The following is a 13,877-nucleotide window of genomic DNA, read 5'->3' as shown; positions in this document are numbered from 1 at the left end:
TTATTACTCAATAAAGCTCAATATTATGTAGTTTTGCACGCCGAAAAACATCCCATATACTCACGTTAGTATCAATTCACGTGATAAGCTACATTGATCATGAGGCACATTCCATGACTCGAGGACGAGAGATGACTGCCTATGAAGCTGTCAATAGATGGCCGTCCCTTAAAGATGACGTGGTCAGCTGTGTTTATACAAAAAGCGGGGCGGGTTAAAGGGGCTAGTGGTTGACATTTTAAAAACAACAAGGGTGTGGGGTTGGGCTTTGGTGGGACTGTGCATGCCCTGTAGAACGCTGACCTACAGGTTTGTTGAACGTGAACCCTGGTTGGTAATCTGTGATGTGTAAAATACCCGCTAACCTTGTGGGTACGTATCAATGTGTTATTATTTCACGAGAAACGAGGCGGCCATCCGGCTACAGAAGGACTGTCTTTTTGACATTACATGAGAAACAAGGGTTTGAGGGATACGAGAACATATTGTCCGGTAGAACGTTGAACAAACTCTTAGTAATCAAGCTGCGGCTAGCATCAGACTGAGGCGAAGCGTAAAACTTTTCCAACAGCTCATATTGCATTGTGATCCCACCACAGCTCGCATTTTCAGTTCAGCACAAAGGGTCACCCTTACTTTACACCATAGCTCCATGGCTGTGTTGAGTTCTTTCACGTGCAGAGGTTTGACACCTGGCGCTAAGCTCTGACGCTCCCTCATATGCGTGGCCACCGACTGTACGTCTCTTAGGATGGATTACACACGCGTTTCCAAGTACACCCGGAGCAAAATCCGAGTGTGCTTAGAAATGCGTGTGTAAACCCAACCTTAATTGGGTACCAACCGAGATTATTTGAATGCAAACCCTACCACTCATGCTGAGTTAGGCTCGAACTCTGGTTCCATAGAACTTGATCCTTATGGCGAATCGACTAGGATAGTTCAGAAGTACCCGTTCGTTCTCCAAGCCAGCGCCTGGTGCCATTCACATGTCTATATATAACCAACGTACAAGGAGAAGAAAACCATTTACTATAGGATGACCTAAATTTCCTTGAACTAACAAGAGATCACTATTTATAAGTGTTAATTTGTGCTTTGAGGTCCTTTAACCGCACAATAACAAAACGGTTGATTCTCTACATAAATGCATTTTGTAGAAGGTACGTTAACGTTGTTGTCCAGATTGCTGGTAGATCTCGGTGGTTTCAAAAGCATCCAACTAGTCAGGCAGATCTAGAGAGAACAGAACACTTTTTTGTGTCATTAGCATATTTAAGAAAGATTCTAAATGAACCTCAGACGTCGTTTAAGATCATTGTTTAATCACTGAAAGACTATTTCTAAGACATTGGAGATCACTAATATCTCACTGAAAGACATTACAGGATCAGTCAAATGTCTTACTCAATAATCTCTTTACGGTCTAGTCTCTGTGGAATAACCCTATAAACAATCCGTGTTCGTGTTTCCACATTGAAAATACAATCTATTCTAGCAAACTCATGGACATTACACATACTGCACTGCTGTTGGATTCCATTTATTGCCAGATTGATGAAGATAAATGGTCTGTATCTACTATCAAGGCAATGAATGAATGAATGAATGGTTTATTTTTGCACAGAAGCATTGTAAAAACATTTCGCAGCATTTTGTACGGAGTAATCGTTTCTACACATAAAACTATAAAATTACAAGTAATAAAAAGGACTTTATACATATAGATATTACGCATATACTTTAAACTTACATACATTTCATCATCATCATCATCACCATCACCATCATCATCATCATCATCATCATCATCATCATCATTCTTCCGGGTTTCCGGATTTACATAAACTTCCTTTGTAGGGAAATGACATGTTTCCATTCCCGTATGGCCCTCGGCTAGATGGAAGACAAAGGTCTTGGCACTTCTTCAACTTCATCGCTTCACCAGTTTGACACTTCAGTCCACGGAGATTATTTCATCCTGGACCACTTCTCCCCATGAAAAGAGACCATTACCGTAATCACAATCATGTTTGGACACGTAGTCAGGGCTACACCCGACTAGATTTGACCTAGAGCTAATGCATGGCATAACTGATCGTGATAGTTTTTGAACGTTAAAGTGCGGAGTTGTCAAAGTCTCGAGTTATCAAACATTGTCGTGACACTCATTACTGACAGATGTCAGAACGCCATGTGGGATATGACTTGATCTCTATCATTAGAACAAACATTAGGCCATTACCAATAATGAGTTTGGGTCAATTGGGTCAATTGAATGTCAAGCTAAATGCAACTTAAAAGAATTATACATTATTTTGAAGGGTTCATTCATTTTCCAAGACCTTTTATCTGGAGGTAAGAACGTTCCTTTTGTGACCACCAAGTTCCTGCGAATCTCCTCTTTGATAGAGTTGTTTTTAAGATCATGATCATTACATATGAAAGATAGAAATGATCAAGTCTACACATAGATAAGGCTACTCGACTAAAGGATATAGTTATGGGCTGGCCTGTGACGTATATAAGAACAGATGCCCTAGATCTTCATACACCAAAGAGTTGACTCTTACTCTCATAGAGAAGTGTTGTGCCATGTTTTATGAAACGTGCTGAATTTGTGACTCTTCTTACAATAAACGCACTGAGCCCTAGCAACGGTAGTCATAAGCACCAGCCGAGCGGCCGGCCGGTTAACAACCATGTTTGTGTCCACAACAGGGTTGCTAACTACTAGACCCTCACCAGTCGCGTACCGTGACATCCCCCCGGCCAGTGAAAGATGACAGGCACCAGGCGTGTCGCTGACTTCTGTGTACGTTTGTTTGTACTGGCACAGGAGCCTGAAAAGATTGTCCGCTGGTCTCGGTACATTGGAAACGTCCACAAGCCTAGCTCAAAGTCTTTGTGTTTGAATTCTCGCAACAAAACCGCTGCAAGGGTTGTGAAGGAAGGGCGGGGATCGGTGTAAATTAGACAAATAGTAGCTCCATGTTTAGCTGAAAATGTCAACACATTTTGACAGTAAGTCGAGATTGAGTTAGTTGTGTTTGGATTCACACAACAATGTCTTTGAAACAACACAGTAAGGTACGGAAAGGGTAGGATCGTGGGCATTGTTGTCAGTGAAAATTTCAATAAGGTACAGGATTCAGGAAGAATTTCAAATCTTCTAAACCAAGTCCGTAGATGCATGATGTAACGGGACTGGTATTGCAGCCTGAGGTGTCGGTCAAAATTTCCCACGAATATTACCCGCACTTCGGAGACCCCGTAATCCCTAGCCTTCACTTGCTGTGGCCCTCCTTGGTTCCATGTCATTGGAAGAGGTACAATGACGTCACAGATGCTTTTATGTCAGAAACTTGACACTCTGAGGGATGGTGACTGCTTTTTAAGTCTTACTGTAAAGCTAAAGCTCGGCTTATCACACATCTTTAGTGGCATTCCATCAGTCTGTTAGGCTGCCATGTTGATTCTATGGGTTTTAAGATCTTAACATCATGTAATGGTTTGGGGGAGAGGTTTGTAACAGGAGCAAGTTGTACGTCTTGGGTTTCTTGCTGTTGCTTTGTATACTACTGGGGTTAGAGGCCACCATTAACTGCAGACTTTCCTAATCCCAGCTTCATACAGTTGCTTCCATTACAAGCGTAAAAAGTTCATCTTTATTTTATCATTCTAATGTCAAATGTGACTTGACAGATACAGTAATTATTTTACACGTCACTCAAAAAACAACAACACATGTTTGCATAGAGATGCTTTTTTATTTCTAATAAACATATAAAGAAAACATAGTCAGGCATCGTTTAAGGAAGTAACATGCATACTGGTGGTTAGAACAGTTCGCATGTATAATGAGAGTTGTCGTAGATTCGTAGATAAATCGAATAGCCTTTTTATCAATTTGCTGCTTGTTTAACTGCATAGAAAAGTGACTTGATAGAACACGAAAAAAACAGCTACATCTAAAACGTACAAGGAGTAATCATTCAAAAAGAAGGGAGATTGAAGTATTCGTAATCCATTTGTCTGAGTAAAGGACTGACAAGAGGCTTTGGAGTGATATTTCCTGGGTCGTTGCCCGTCTGCTGAAATGTGGAAATGAAAGACATGGTATCAACGTCTGTATCCGGAATCCGTACTACAAACATGGTGGAGTCGGGCGTTGTTGTTCGGTGTATGTTCCTCCAGTCAGTCCCGGTTCAGGTGTCGGTACAGGTTCGCTGTCCGGGCCGGGCCTACTTCTGCTTCAGGTTACGGACGGTTTCACGGAGCTTCTGCAGCAGTTCGGCAACCTGTAGAGTAAGGAGAAACACAACTTCTTACCACGCTCACGGATGTTATGTTCCAGGTGCCGTCTATCCAAATCGTTTGTATCTAGTAGCGAAGTTGACCAATTGAATAGTTTCGGAAGTTCGACTTTGGACCCCATTTCGACTTCCTTTATAACTGTAATTTCATGCTGACAATTGTAGTTGTTAGCATGTTTTACTTTTTATCGATTAACTTGGCAGGTTGTCCCAAAATATTTACCCCTGTGGTAATACACGTTGCGCTTCTGTAATTCTCTGCTTTATAGGTGAGAAAATGTAAATCTACTACAACGAGTACTCGTTCATATCATTGCACCACAGGGACAGTTTTGGAACCGTTTACACGTTTAGAATAATTTCTACAATATTGATGCTAGTCTACAGGGGCTACCAAATGAAAATATGAATTAGAGATTCGTTTCCATGACAGTCATGATAAGCGTTATGACCTTGTATGATTTTTTCGTATTTTTGTATTGTATTTATTGACAATGAAGACGAGTCATTACACTGGGTCAGCCTTAAATGATTAAACAAAACATTGCCATATCAGATTGCAAATCTTTTGTAGAATGTGTACCATCTTAGATATGATGACATGATGTAAAAAGACTAACAAGAGTTACTTACCTCGGTGCTCTTCTTCTTTGCCACCTCTTTCTTTTCCAGTATCGGGGAATCGACTATGATAGAAATTAAACAAGCAACCTGTTATTTACAAATAGCGAAAGACAACAACAAGGTCATGCTCCATATCTTTTAAAGTAAACGCTGTGTTTACAAATTGTCAGTAGAAGTATGGAATAATCTAAAAGTGTTAACGCCCATCCAGTACTTAAAAAATCCCATTAAACAAGACCACAGTAAGTACAGGACCAAAAAAACGGAAGTCCTGCTGCAGTACCAAAGTCGGCCACTAGGAGGCCCAAAATCAACCTTGATCGTCGGACTAATAACAACTACCCAGTCACGTGCCAAATATCATGGAAAACCATGCCACCGGACACACACGCACAGACGCAAACCGAGTAAAAACTATACCTCCATTCTTCATGGAGGTAATAAGCATGCAAATTATCCAAATGAAGTCGTCTAAAGTTGGAAAGAGGAGAGAGTCTTACCGCCCAGAGCCTCTGCCACGCCCCCCACGGCTTCCGCGTACGGCACCAGATATCCGCTATGTTCCTCCCCAAGCGCAGCGGCAGCATCGTGCACACCTGGGGACAGACACACACAGTAACGCTTAATTCATTTATCTTTTGACAAATATTTAAACATTACACACAACATAAATAGTTTGTTCTGGGAAGCTTTCAAGACGAACACTCTTCTTCAACCCGGTATTACAGTCAGATCTCGTATTGGAGTTCTCTTGTCACGTGACTTAATGTTGATCATCACGTGACAAAAGAGACAGTCATATACAGGCTTGAGATAGTGACGCCTCCTGTCCCCATTTATTTATCTACCTATGTCGGCAAATTTCTATACAATATTGTGCAATAACGAGACAATATCATAATACATTCCCGACGCAGCATACTATTTCAACATACTGTTCTAGTATAGAGCATTAGCATTGAACATTATTCGATAGATTATTTCTACTGTTAGCCATATATTAATTAGTTCTGAGAGTTACAGGGTCTCTATTTCTGTTATGAATCATAGTTATGGTTATAGAGGATATTCGACGATCATCTGGATTGGACGTTTTGAATGTAACTTATCATATTCAAACTGACCAGTGCTAAATCTTTATCACTATGCTGAACACGAAGCAATCGATGATAGAATGATTATCATAATATGTATCAAACTTACCGTCTTCGTCGATTACACCATCTGAAATATGACAACAATCATGTGTTATTTGTCTGGCTCACAGCATAATAAACTTAATCAGATGGTGATTATATATATATATTTGCTAAATATTTTCATATTCAAACAAGTGCTAGTGGAATGCATTGGAGCGTCAATAAGAACTATTGTTTAAAAAAAGGAACTTGAAATAAACGGGCACTCCATGACTGATCACAAATGAGGGGAACCTATTACATGCATACATGTGTGCGTGCCTGTGTGTGTGTGTGTGTGTGTGTGCGTGCCTGTGTGTGTGTGTGTGTGTGTGTGTGTGTGTGTGTGTGCGTGCCTGTGTGTGTGTGTGTGTGTGTGTGTGTGTGTGTGTGTGTGTGTGTGTGTGTGTGTGTGTGTGTGGTGTGTGTGTGTGTGTGTGCGTGCGTGTGCGTGCGTGTATGTGCGTGTGCGCGTGTACTTGTCATTTTCTCTTTCTGTTCCGGTAAGGTGTTCCTCTATCTCTATCTGTCTGTGTCCATGCGCCCCTGTGTGTGCTGCGGTGCTGAATGCCTCTGTTAGTACAGTACTCACTCTCGTCGATGTTGCCCGCGACCATGGGGATGGCGTCAGTCATTCCCATGCCGTACCCGGAGATGGCCAGGTCCTCATCGCCCTTGAGGGTGTCGATGTAGCCTGTGGGACGGACGAAATCGATGTTAGGGCCCTGTCACACTTGTGCGTATATTCAAGTACGCGTGAGTTGCGAATTAAATTTTTTTTGGTTTAAGTAAGGTTTGCGGGGAAAAAGTTGTTTTCTACTTTGACCCACCGTTGTACAGCCTAGTGTTCGAACCTAAGAAATCACTTATTCGGCTGCAAACGTAACCTAAACCAAAAACATGCTAATACGCAACTCATGCGGACTTGTATATACGCACAAGTGTGACAGGGGCTTTAACACGTACATGACGTGGTCAAGCTCTTAAGCCCCCCTCACATGTCTGCGGGAGTTGCGTGTTTTTGGTTTAGGTTAACTTAGCAGCCGAAGATGTCATTTCTTTTGTTCGATAGCTAACCACTGCACAACTGGATCAAAGTAGAAAGCAATTTCATCCCCGCAAACGTTGCTTAAACAAAAAAGAAAAATATTTAATGCGCCACTCGTACGCACTTGAATACATGCGTACAAGTGTGATAATAGGGCCCTTAGATTTTGGACCAAGAGTTCTAGGATTCGAGTTTCTTTTCGTACTAGTAGTCAGCGCCTAACAAGGCTCATCGAAGTTTATAGATTAGGTTTATGATGAGTACAAAATAATAAGAGTTCTAAAATACTGTAAATGCAGAAATGTTCGCGGTGGTTTTATGTTCGCGGTTTTCGCGGCAACCGTTTCACCGCGAACTTAAAGCATTTTTGTCCAATTCTGTAGCAGTATGTGACTATAGCTCTGCCGCGAACTTAAAACCACCGCAAACACTCCATTTTCGCCATGGCGCGAAATAAAAACCACGCAAACTTAAAGGGCATTTAGAGTATATTGTAAGACATCAGGCCACGTTAAGGTGCTTATTGACACGTTAAGGACAAGAAAACGGACTTACTGGAAATGTCGCATCCAGTTCCGTCGTAAGAACATGGTGGTGGGTCCGCTGAAAAATAAAGAGATGGCGGTATTGACAGCTGCTATAACGACAAGGCAAGACTAATACAATAATTTGAACCTGATTCTGCTTTTATTCAGGAGAAATTTCGTGTACAAGCGCATAGACATAGACGCACACACATGCACATACACACACACACACACACACACACACACACGCACACAAGCACACACACACACAAACGCACACACACACACACATATACACACACACACACAAACGCACACACACAAACGCACACACACGTGCACAAACACATGTGCACACAAGCACACACACACATCGTATATACATGTTCATGTACAAAGTAGGGATTGCCACCCAGGGCCGTTACAGGCGATATGTAACCCCTTGGATAAATAAAAATAAACAAACAAGCAAGTATTCCTACCTCCATACAGGCACGACACGCCAGCGATGGCCTCGTCAGTTGTCATGAGGTATCCCATCATCCAGTCGTCCCTTTCCTTAAAGAAGAACCCCGCCATGTCTAAGGGATACACAAAAAAGACCTTTGACCGTTGGCGTTTGGCCCGCTTTACACATTTAAGTGGCCTAGAGTCCTCTATCCTCAGACTCCAAGTCGACTCAAAAAAACGTGTGCAAATCGGGCCTTTGTTGACGTCACGCGTCCACGAGGTCACGTGTTCATAGCAATCTGGTCCTTTTGAAGAAGACCGAAATTTGATGACTATGAATTTCTTTGCGTCTGAAAATAGTTGAAGTCTGCTATAAAGAAAACAATATGTACTTGATACTGAACAAGAATTTGTGAAAGGGCGAAGTAGGCTCTCTGTATGACACAATTTCACTAAAATGCAGTTAACATGTCCATGCATGAACGGAATGCAATACTCACGGTAGATGTTGATCCCCTCTGCAATCCAGCCACCATCTAGGAAAGATAACAACACGTTTAGAAATGGTGAATCAAAACTATTAATGCTATTTCACCTAAATCAGCACATATATGCGGGGTTGTTCCAAATCGGGTTATATGCTAGATCCAACATCAGTAATGCCGGCAGAGATGCAAACTTTACTGACTAACGGCAAAGCTTCGATAACGTCTAAACATGTAACAGAAAGAAATGATGGTTCAATATTTTGCCAGATTGGTGTCAATTAACTCTTACTGAAAACTTGCATCAGTTCAGGTAAAGTACCGTTATATGTATGCATTCTTTTTGCCATCAATACAAGGTTCGCATTCCTCAATTTTACCGGGAATAGAAGAGTAAATATCCATCAGTTGGAAACGTATCGACATAGCAAAGCTGTATCTACTGCAGCAAGTAGTAAACAAATAACTATGTAACAGTTGATAACATGCCAGCCAAGTACTTCTGGTCAATTTTGCCTAAGAAGCTCAAATCAATAACTTCTAGCGACAAGATTAGTTTCAAGGCATTCATAACAAAGCGAACGATGGGCATAGACAACTTCAGTACTGGTTTATTATTGCAAAATCATGCCCGTAGGCTAATTGCATGTTGACAACAATGTCGAAGCTAAGTACAAATGTAAAGTAAAACATAAGGCATACATGTGATACAAGATCATACTAATTTGCTAGTCTACAATAAGTTTCTATATCTACGGTACTAATGCTTAGTAAAATGTTAATAAAGCTTATTAGCTGTTAGTTGGCTAAACATTTCATAACTTTGATACAACTTGACACCAACGTTTCTGTGAGTAAGACGTTGTCCAAGTAAAATTCATGATAAGGTACTGAACTCACATTCCTCGGCAGCCGATACCACACAGACGGCGTCTTCGGGAGTGAGGACGACGCCCAGGAAAGCGCCACCGTCGCCGTTAAAGGCGATGTCCATGTCTGGAACAACGAGGTTATGGAATATTAATGAATGAATGAAGATCTTTATTGTACATTCGTGCCCCGAGGGGCTAGATACAGGTCGTCTGACATAAACCAAACTAACATGTAAATGACACACATCATACAGTGAAATATATACACTACATAGTTTAAACATACATGGTAGACGAAAGTGATAAGCTAAGCTAATCCAGTAGAGTCAACTTCTTCTCGCTTCTTTGTACAAGTGTAGATGTATGAACAGATCATGTACGAGGGTTGTCTAGACGCAACAAAAATATGAATTTATCCGTTGCGTTTGAATATTCAAAGTATGGGAATTTTTCATTAATACATTTGAAAAGAACATTTCTTCTTTATCGTTAAGTCTACAATCTAAAATGAAGTGCCGCTCATCTTCTATTTGACTTAACTTACTTGTGCCTTCCTGTTTCAATATGTAATTTGTGACAACTAATCTGCTCTATGCTGTATTTTGTTTATAGATAAATACCTTTCTTCCTTATGTAGGGACTTAAACAGTATTAGAAGCTAAAGACATCCGTTAGGCGATGGGCAACAAGAAGTTATCTGGAAATGAACAGTTGAACGGGACTTTGCAGAGATGCGACTGCGAGGTGTGCAGTGTCAAGTTTGACAGACAACAGACTACGGAAAACAATGTTGGCTCGCCACATCATAATGGTATTTGACAGTATGGGACCATCTTGTGACATTATAGCTGCAAATGTTAATTTGTATGCATTCACGAAAAATAATCATGCCAAACGTTCATACAATTCATTTTAAGTTTCGTTTGTTCGAATTTTCTTTTCTGTTCTATCCATATCTTGCACATGAAAGCAGTTACCGGACTAACTACAAGTACCTTACTCTCGTATGAAAGCAACAGGTTTGAACAAAAACGACTTCGGTACTTCGTCTTCAGACGTTTCTTACCTGGGAGACCAAAGTCATCTTCTTCTTCGCGCTTATCAGCCTTCTTGGCGAGCTGAAAAAAATGGGAAGGACAAGTTCAAACAAAACATGTCACCAACTATGAATATTATAACATGAAGGAATATTGTTATAACAGACTAATCTTAAGCCATTTACTTCTTTTTTATTTATTTCTAGGTTTATCACAGGGTGTCAAGTGCAGTCCGGAACCCGGGATTTGATATTTTTGGATTTGGATTTTATTGGATTTGCAACAGACAAATACACGTAGGGCACAGGCAGCTGTCGTGACCCACACACATAATGTAGCTATTTGGAGTGGGGAAAGTCGTGTAAAGTGAATTTTTCCCAAGGGCACAAAATCGGTGGCATCTAGGGATTTGAACCCGGCACCCATAGGTTCTGGGCCGAAAACCCTGTCGTTACGCCACACGACCCAACATGATATTTTTCTAAATGGCAAAAGCCTTAGAAAATCAAAGATCTCGCTGAACCCAGCTACGTATACGCTCAGAACGTCCTCCGTCGTGCTTTGTTACACAAACAAAACGTTTTCGCACCACTACTTGTAAGTAATGAGGGAGCCGAACTGAGACACTTGAAGGCATAATGAGCTCTGCAGCCTTGAAAGCAGCTGAAGCGAGCGCGATCGCGACCGGACTGCCAAAAGCAACGTAAGGTTTGTGGTTGTGATAGAGTTTAACACGCCTATAGACAAGTTCGCATGAGTTGCGTATAAATGTTTTTGGTTTAAGCTAAGTTTGCAGCCGAAAAAGAGATTTCTTAGGCTCGATCACTAGGCCACACAACGGTGGGTCAAAGTAGAAAACATATTTTCCCCCGAAAACCTTACTTAAACAAATAAATGTTAATGCGCAACTCACGCGCACTTGAATATACGCACAAGTGTGACAGGGCCCAAAGAGACGGGGGCGAAGCAAGCACTCAGACACACAAAGTCTCTATGTATAATCGTCGATAAAGCAAAAGGGGCCACGACCGGAGTACTTGAAGAAATTAGTTCAGTAGCCATCAAAGAGACGAAAGCGAAGCTAGCACCTCGAAACACAACGTCTCTATGTAACATAATCTTCGATAAAGCAAAAGTGAGCTCAGCCGGAATACTCGACGGAATGTGAGGATAGAAGCTGAAGCTAACCCACATTTACGATCCTTGGGAAGCTAAGTGACGCAGTCATAAAGAAAACCTTGAGCGAGTACTTGAAATACGCGAACTGTATAGAAATGACAAAGGGTGATGACAACTCGGCTGGACCACGCGCAGTATCATGAGCTCTGTGGGTTTGTAAGATGTGAAATCGACCCCAAATTGTAACAGGTGAAGCTTGGTGGGTAAAGCAAGCCATCCTGTAAAACTTGGAGGATAGTATTTTGGGCAGGTGGTCCTGATACAGATCTGAAGTAAGCCAGACGGTAATAAGGGAAGAACCACGAGGGCCCCCTACGTGGCTCCGTGGGACACCCTGCGGCTGCCGGGATATTTGTGGGTTACACCCCCTACGGGCACCGGCACAATTCGGACCAAAGCATAGTCCAATGTTCTGCGGGCAGCGCGGCACAGTAAAATAAGTTCGCGCGAAGTGCGCCAAATAAGTTCTCGGTGTGCGCCTCTAAAACGCGGGTTTCAACATGTCAAGTTCTTCATACTGCAGTAATTTCTCAGGTTCGATCACTAGGCTGCACAACGGTGGGTCAAAGTAGAAAACAACTTTTTTCCCCGCAAAGCCAAAAAAATGTTAAAGCGCAACTCACGCGCACTTGAATATACGCACAAGTGTGACAGGGCCCTAACTTTCAAAAAAGTTTCGCTGCCGGAGCCAAAAGTTTGAAGAGAAAATCAAATCATAAGCAACAGCCAAACATTACGATGAGAAAACAAGAGAAGAAAGTACCGCAGCCTCCTCCTTTGCCTTGGCGGCCTCGAGGCTCTGCAGTTCTCCTAAAATCTTTCCTGGCAAGTCTGACTTCTTCTTGAGAGAAGCGGACTCGGCCAGGGCCAGGACGGCCAGAGCGATAACCACGAACAGACGCATGTTGACTTCTTCTGGTTCCTTCTGTGTCGGGAGTTGAAGATGGCCAGACCGGGCGATGTGCGCTCCTTTTAAGCACAGGTGCTCCTAATGTGGGCGTGTCTTTCACGCCACTCCGGCCATTCAAGGCCTGGCCTCCCATGGCATTCTCCAAGTAGAGCGTATCTTACCATTCTTGCTTAATTTCCAGAATGTCAACATCAGATGAGTTGTGTCGCGGTTGCTAGCGAAACATGCACGCTACATTGACAAAGAAAACAGGCGTTTTTTTGGAAAAGCGTTGTGTATCATGTAGACATGACAACTAAACTGAACATTGAACGCTTGTCTGATTTTCCTTTTTTCTTGTTCAAGATATTGAATCAACTTCAGGAAACATGCATTTATCTATTCATTCGAGTTGAGAAAGCGAGACAGAGTGAGAGAGAGAAGAGATGGCTTGATAGATGGGTGAATGGGTTAGGTAGGGATTAGAGACCGTTATGTTCAACTGTTCTGTTGGTCCTTTCCCCCCAGAATCGCAGCTAGCGACCGCTAGGATGTTAATTCTACGTCATGGTAAAGTAACATGTAAGTGTGTTTTCAAGCCTAACTTCTTATGTACGGATCGCCAAGTGAGCAGCACACTGACAAGTCACGTGTCGAGGCCGACTGACTTTCCCTCGCATGGAGCTTAAAATACGACAAGTGTAAGATGACTTTCGCTCGACAAACTGTCGACCTTTCAACAGTTTGATTAAAAGTCTTTTTAGGTGGTATTTTGAGCAAAACATCATTAGTCCAAAACCTCCCGATTTACGAACATAGCATAACAACTAACACATAGAAAGGGTGGCGGTGAAAACTCATGTTGTATCAAGTTGTATACATATGTATGATTTAATACATACTTGGTCTATGTGAGCTTTCTAAGGCTATATTTTCTTAAAGTCTATTCTATTAATGTCATTGATAGATGGTGATATTTCTTGGGAGAGGAGTCTTTTCCTTACAAGCAATGTTCAAGTGCACCTACCAGAACACTTGTCGCCGTGAAAGGCACTTTTATCTGTCCACCTGAACACATACTGTTCCACATGTGGAACCTCACAAGTGACCACGCCTTCCCAACAGAAGGTCGCTAGGATAACTCCGAACGACTACGTTCCGAAATTCTTTGTGAGAGGAGGGGGTATATATCAGAAGTCAGTAAGAAAATACAAATACATACAACAAGTAGTTTTACAGCTTCAGCTTTCCGTCAAATGTGGTCTAGAGGAA

At 41.9% G+C, this 13,877-nt stretch overlaps 1 protein-coding gene across 1 annotated transcript; it reads right to left on the bottom strand.

The window, feature by feature from the left end:
* Positions 1–3,750: 3,750 nt before the first annotated feature.
* Positions 3,751–12,673, bottom strand: LOC136439388 (uncharacterized). Its single transcript, XM_066434799.1, has 11 exons — positions 12,480–12,673; positions 10,567–10,618; positions 9,529–9,624; positions 8,644–8,679; positions 8,176–8,274; positions 7,722–7,769; positions 6,711–6,812; positions 6,144–6,164; positions 5,441–5,536; positions 4,950–5,002; positions 3,751–4,301 (listed from the first exon to the last, which is right to left on the bottom strand). The coding sequence occupies exons 1-11, from the start codon at positions 12,618–12,620 to the stop codon at positions 4,245–4,247; spliced, it is 801 nt and encodes a 266-aa protein (XP_066290896.1). The 5' UTR covers positions 12,621–12,673; the 3' UTR covers positions 3,751–4,244.
* Between the last annotated feature and the right edge of the window lie 1,204 nt (positions 12,674–13,877).

Source organism: Branchiostoma lanceolatum, chromosome 7 (genome assembly GCF_035083965.1).
Source record: "Branchiostoma lanceolatum isolate klBraLanc5 chromosome 7, klBraLanc5.hap2, whole genome shotgun sequence".
Taxonomy (NCBI): domain Eukaryota; kingdom Metazoa; phylum Chordata; class Leptocardii; order Amphioxiformes; family Branchiostomatidae; genus Branchiostoma; species Branchiostoma lanceolatum.
The sequence above is the reverse complement of the archived record's forward strand: the minus strand, read 5'-3'. Positions and strand labels throughout refer to the sequence as shown.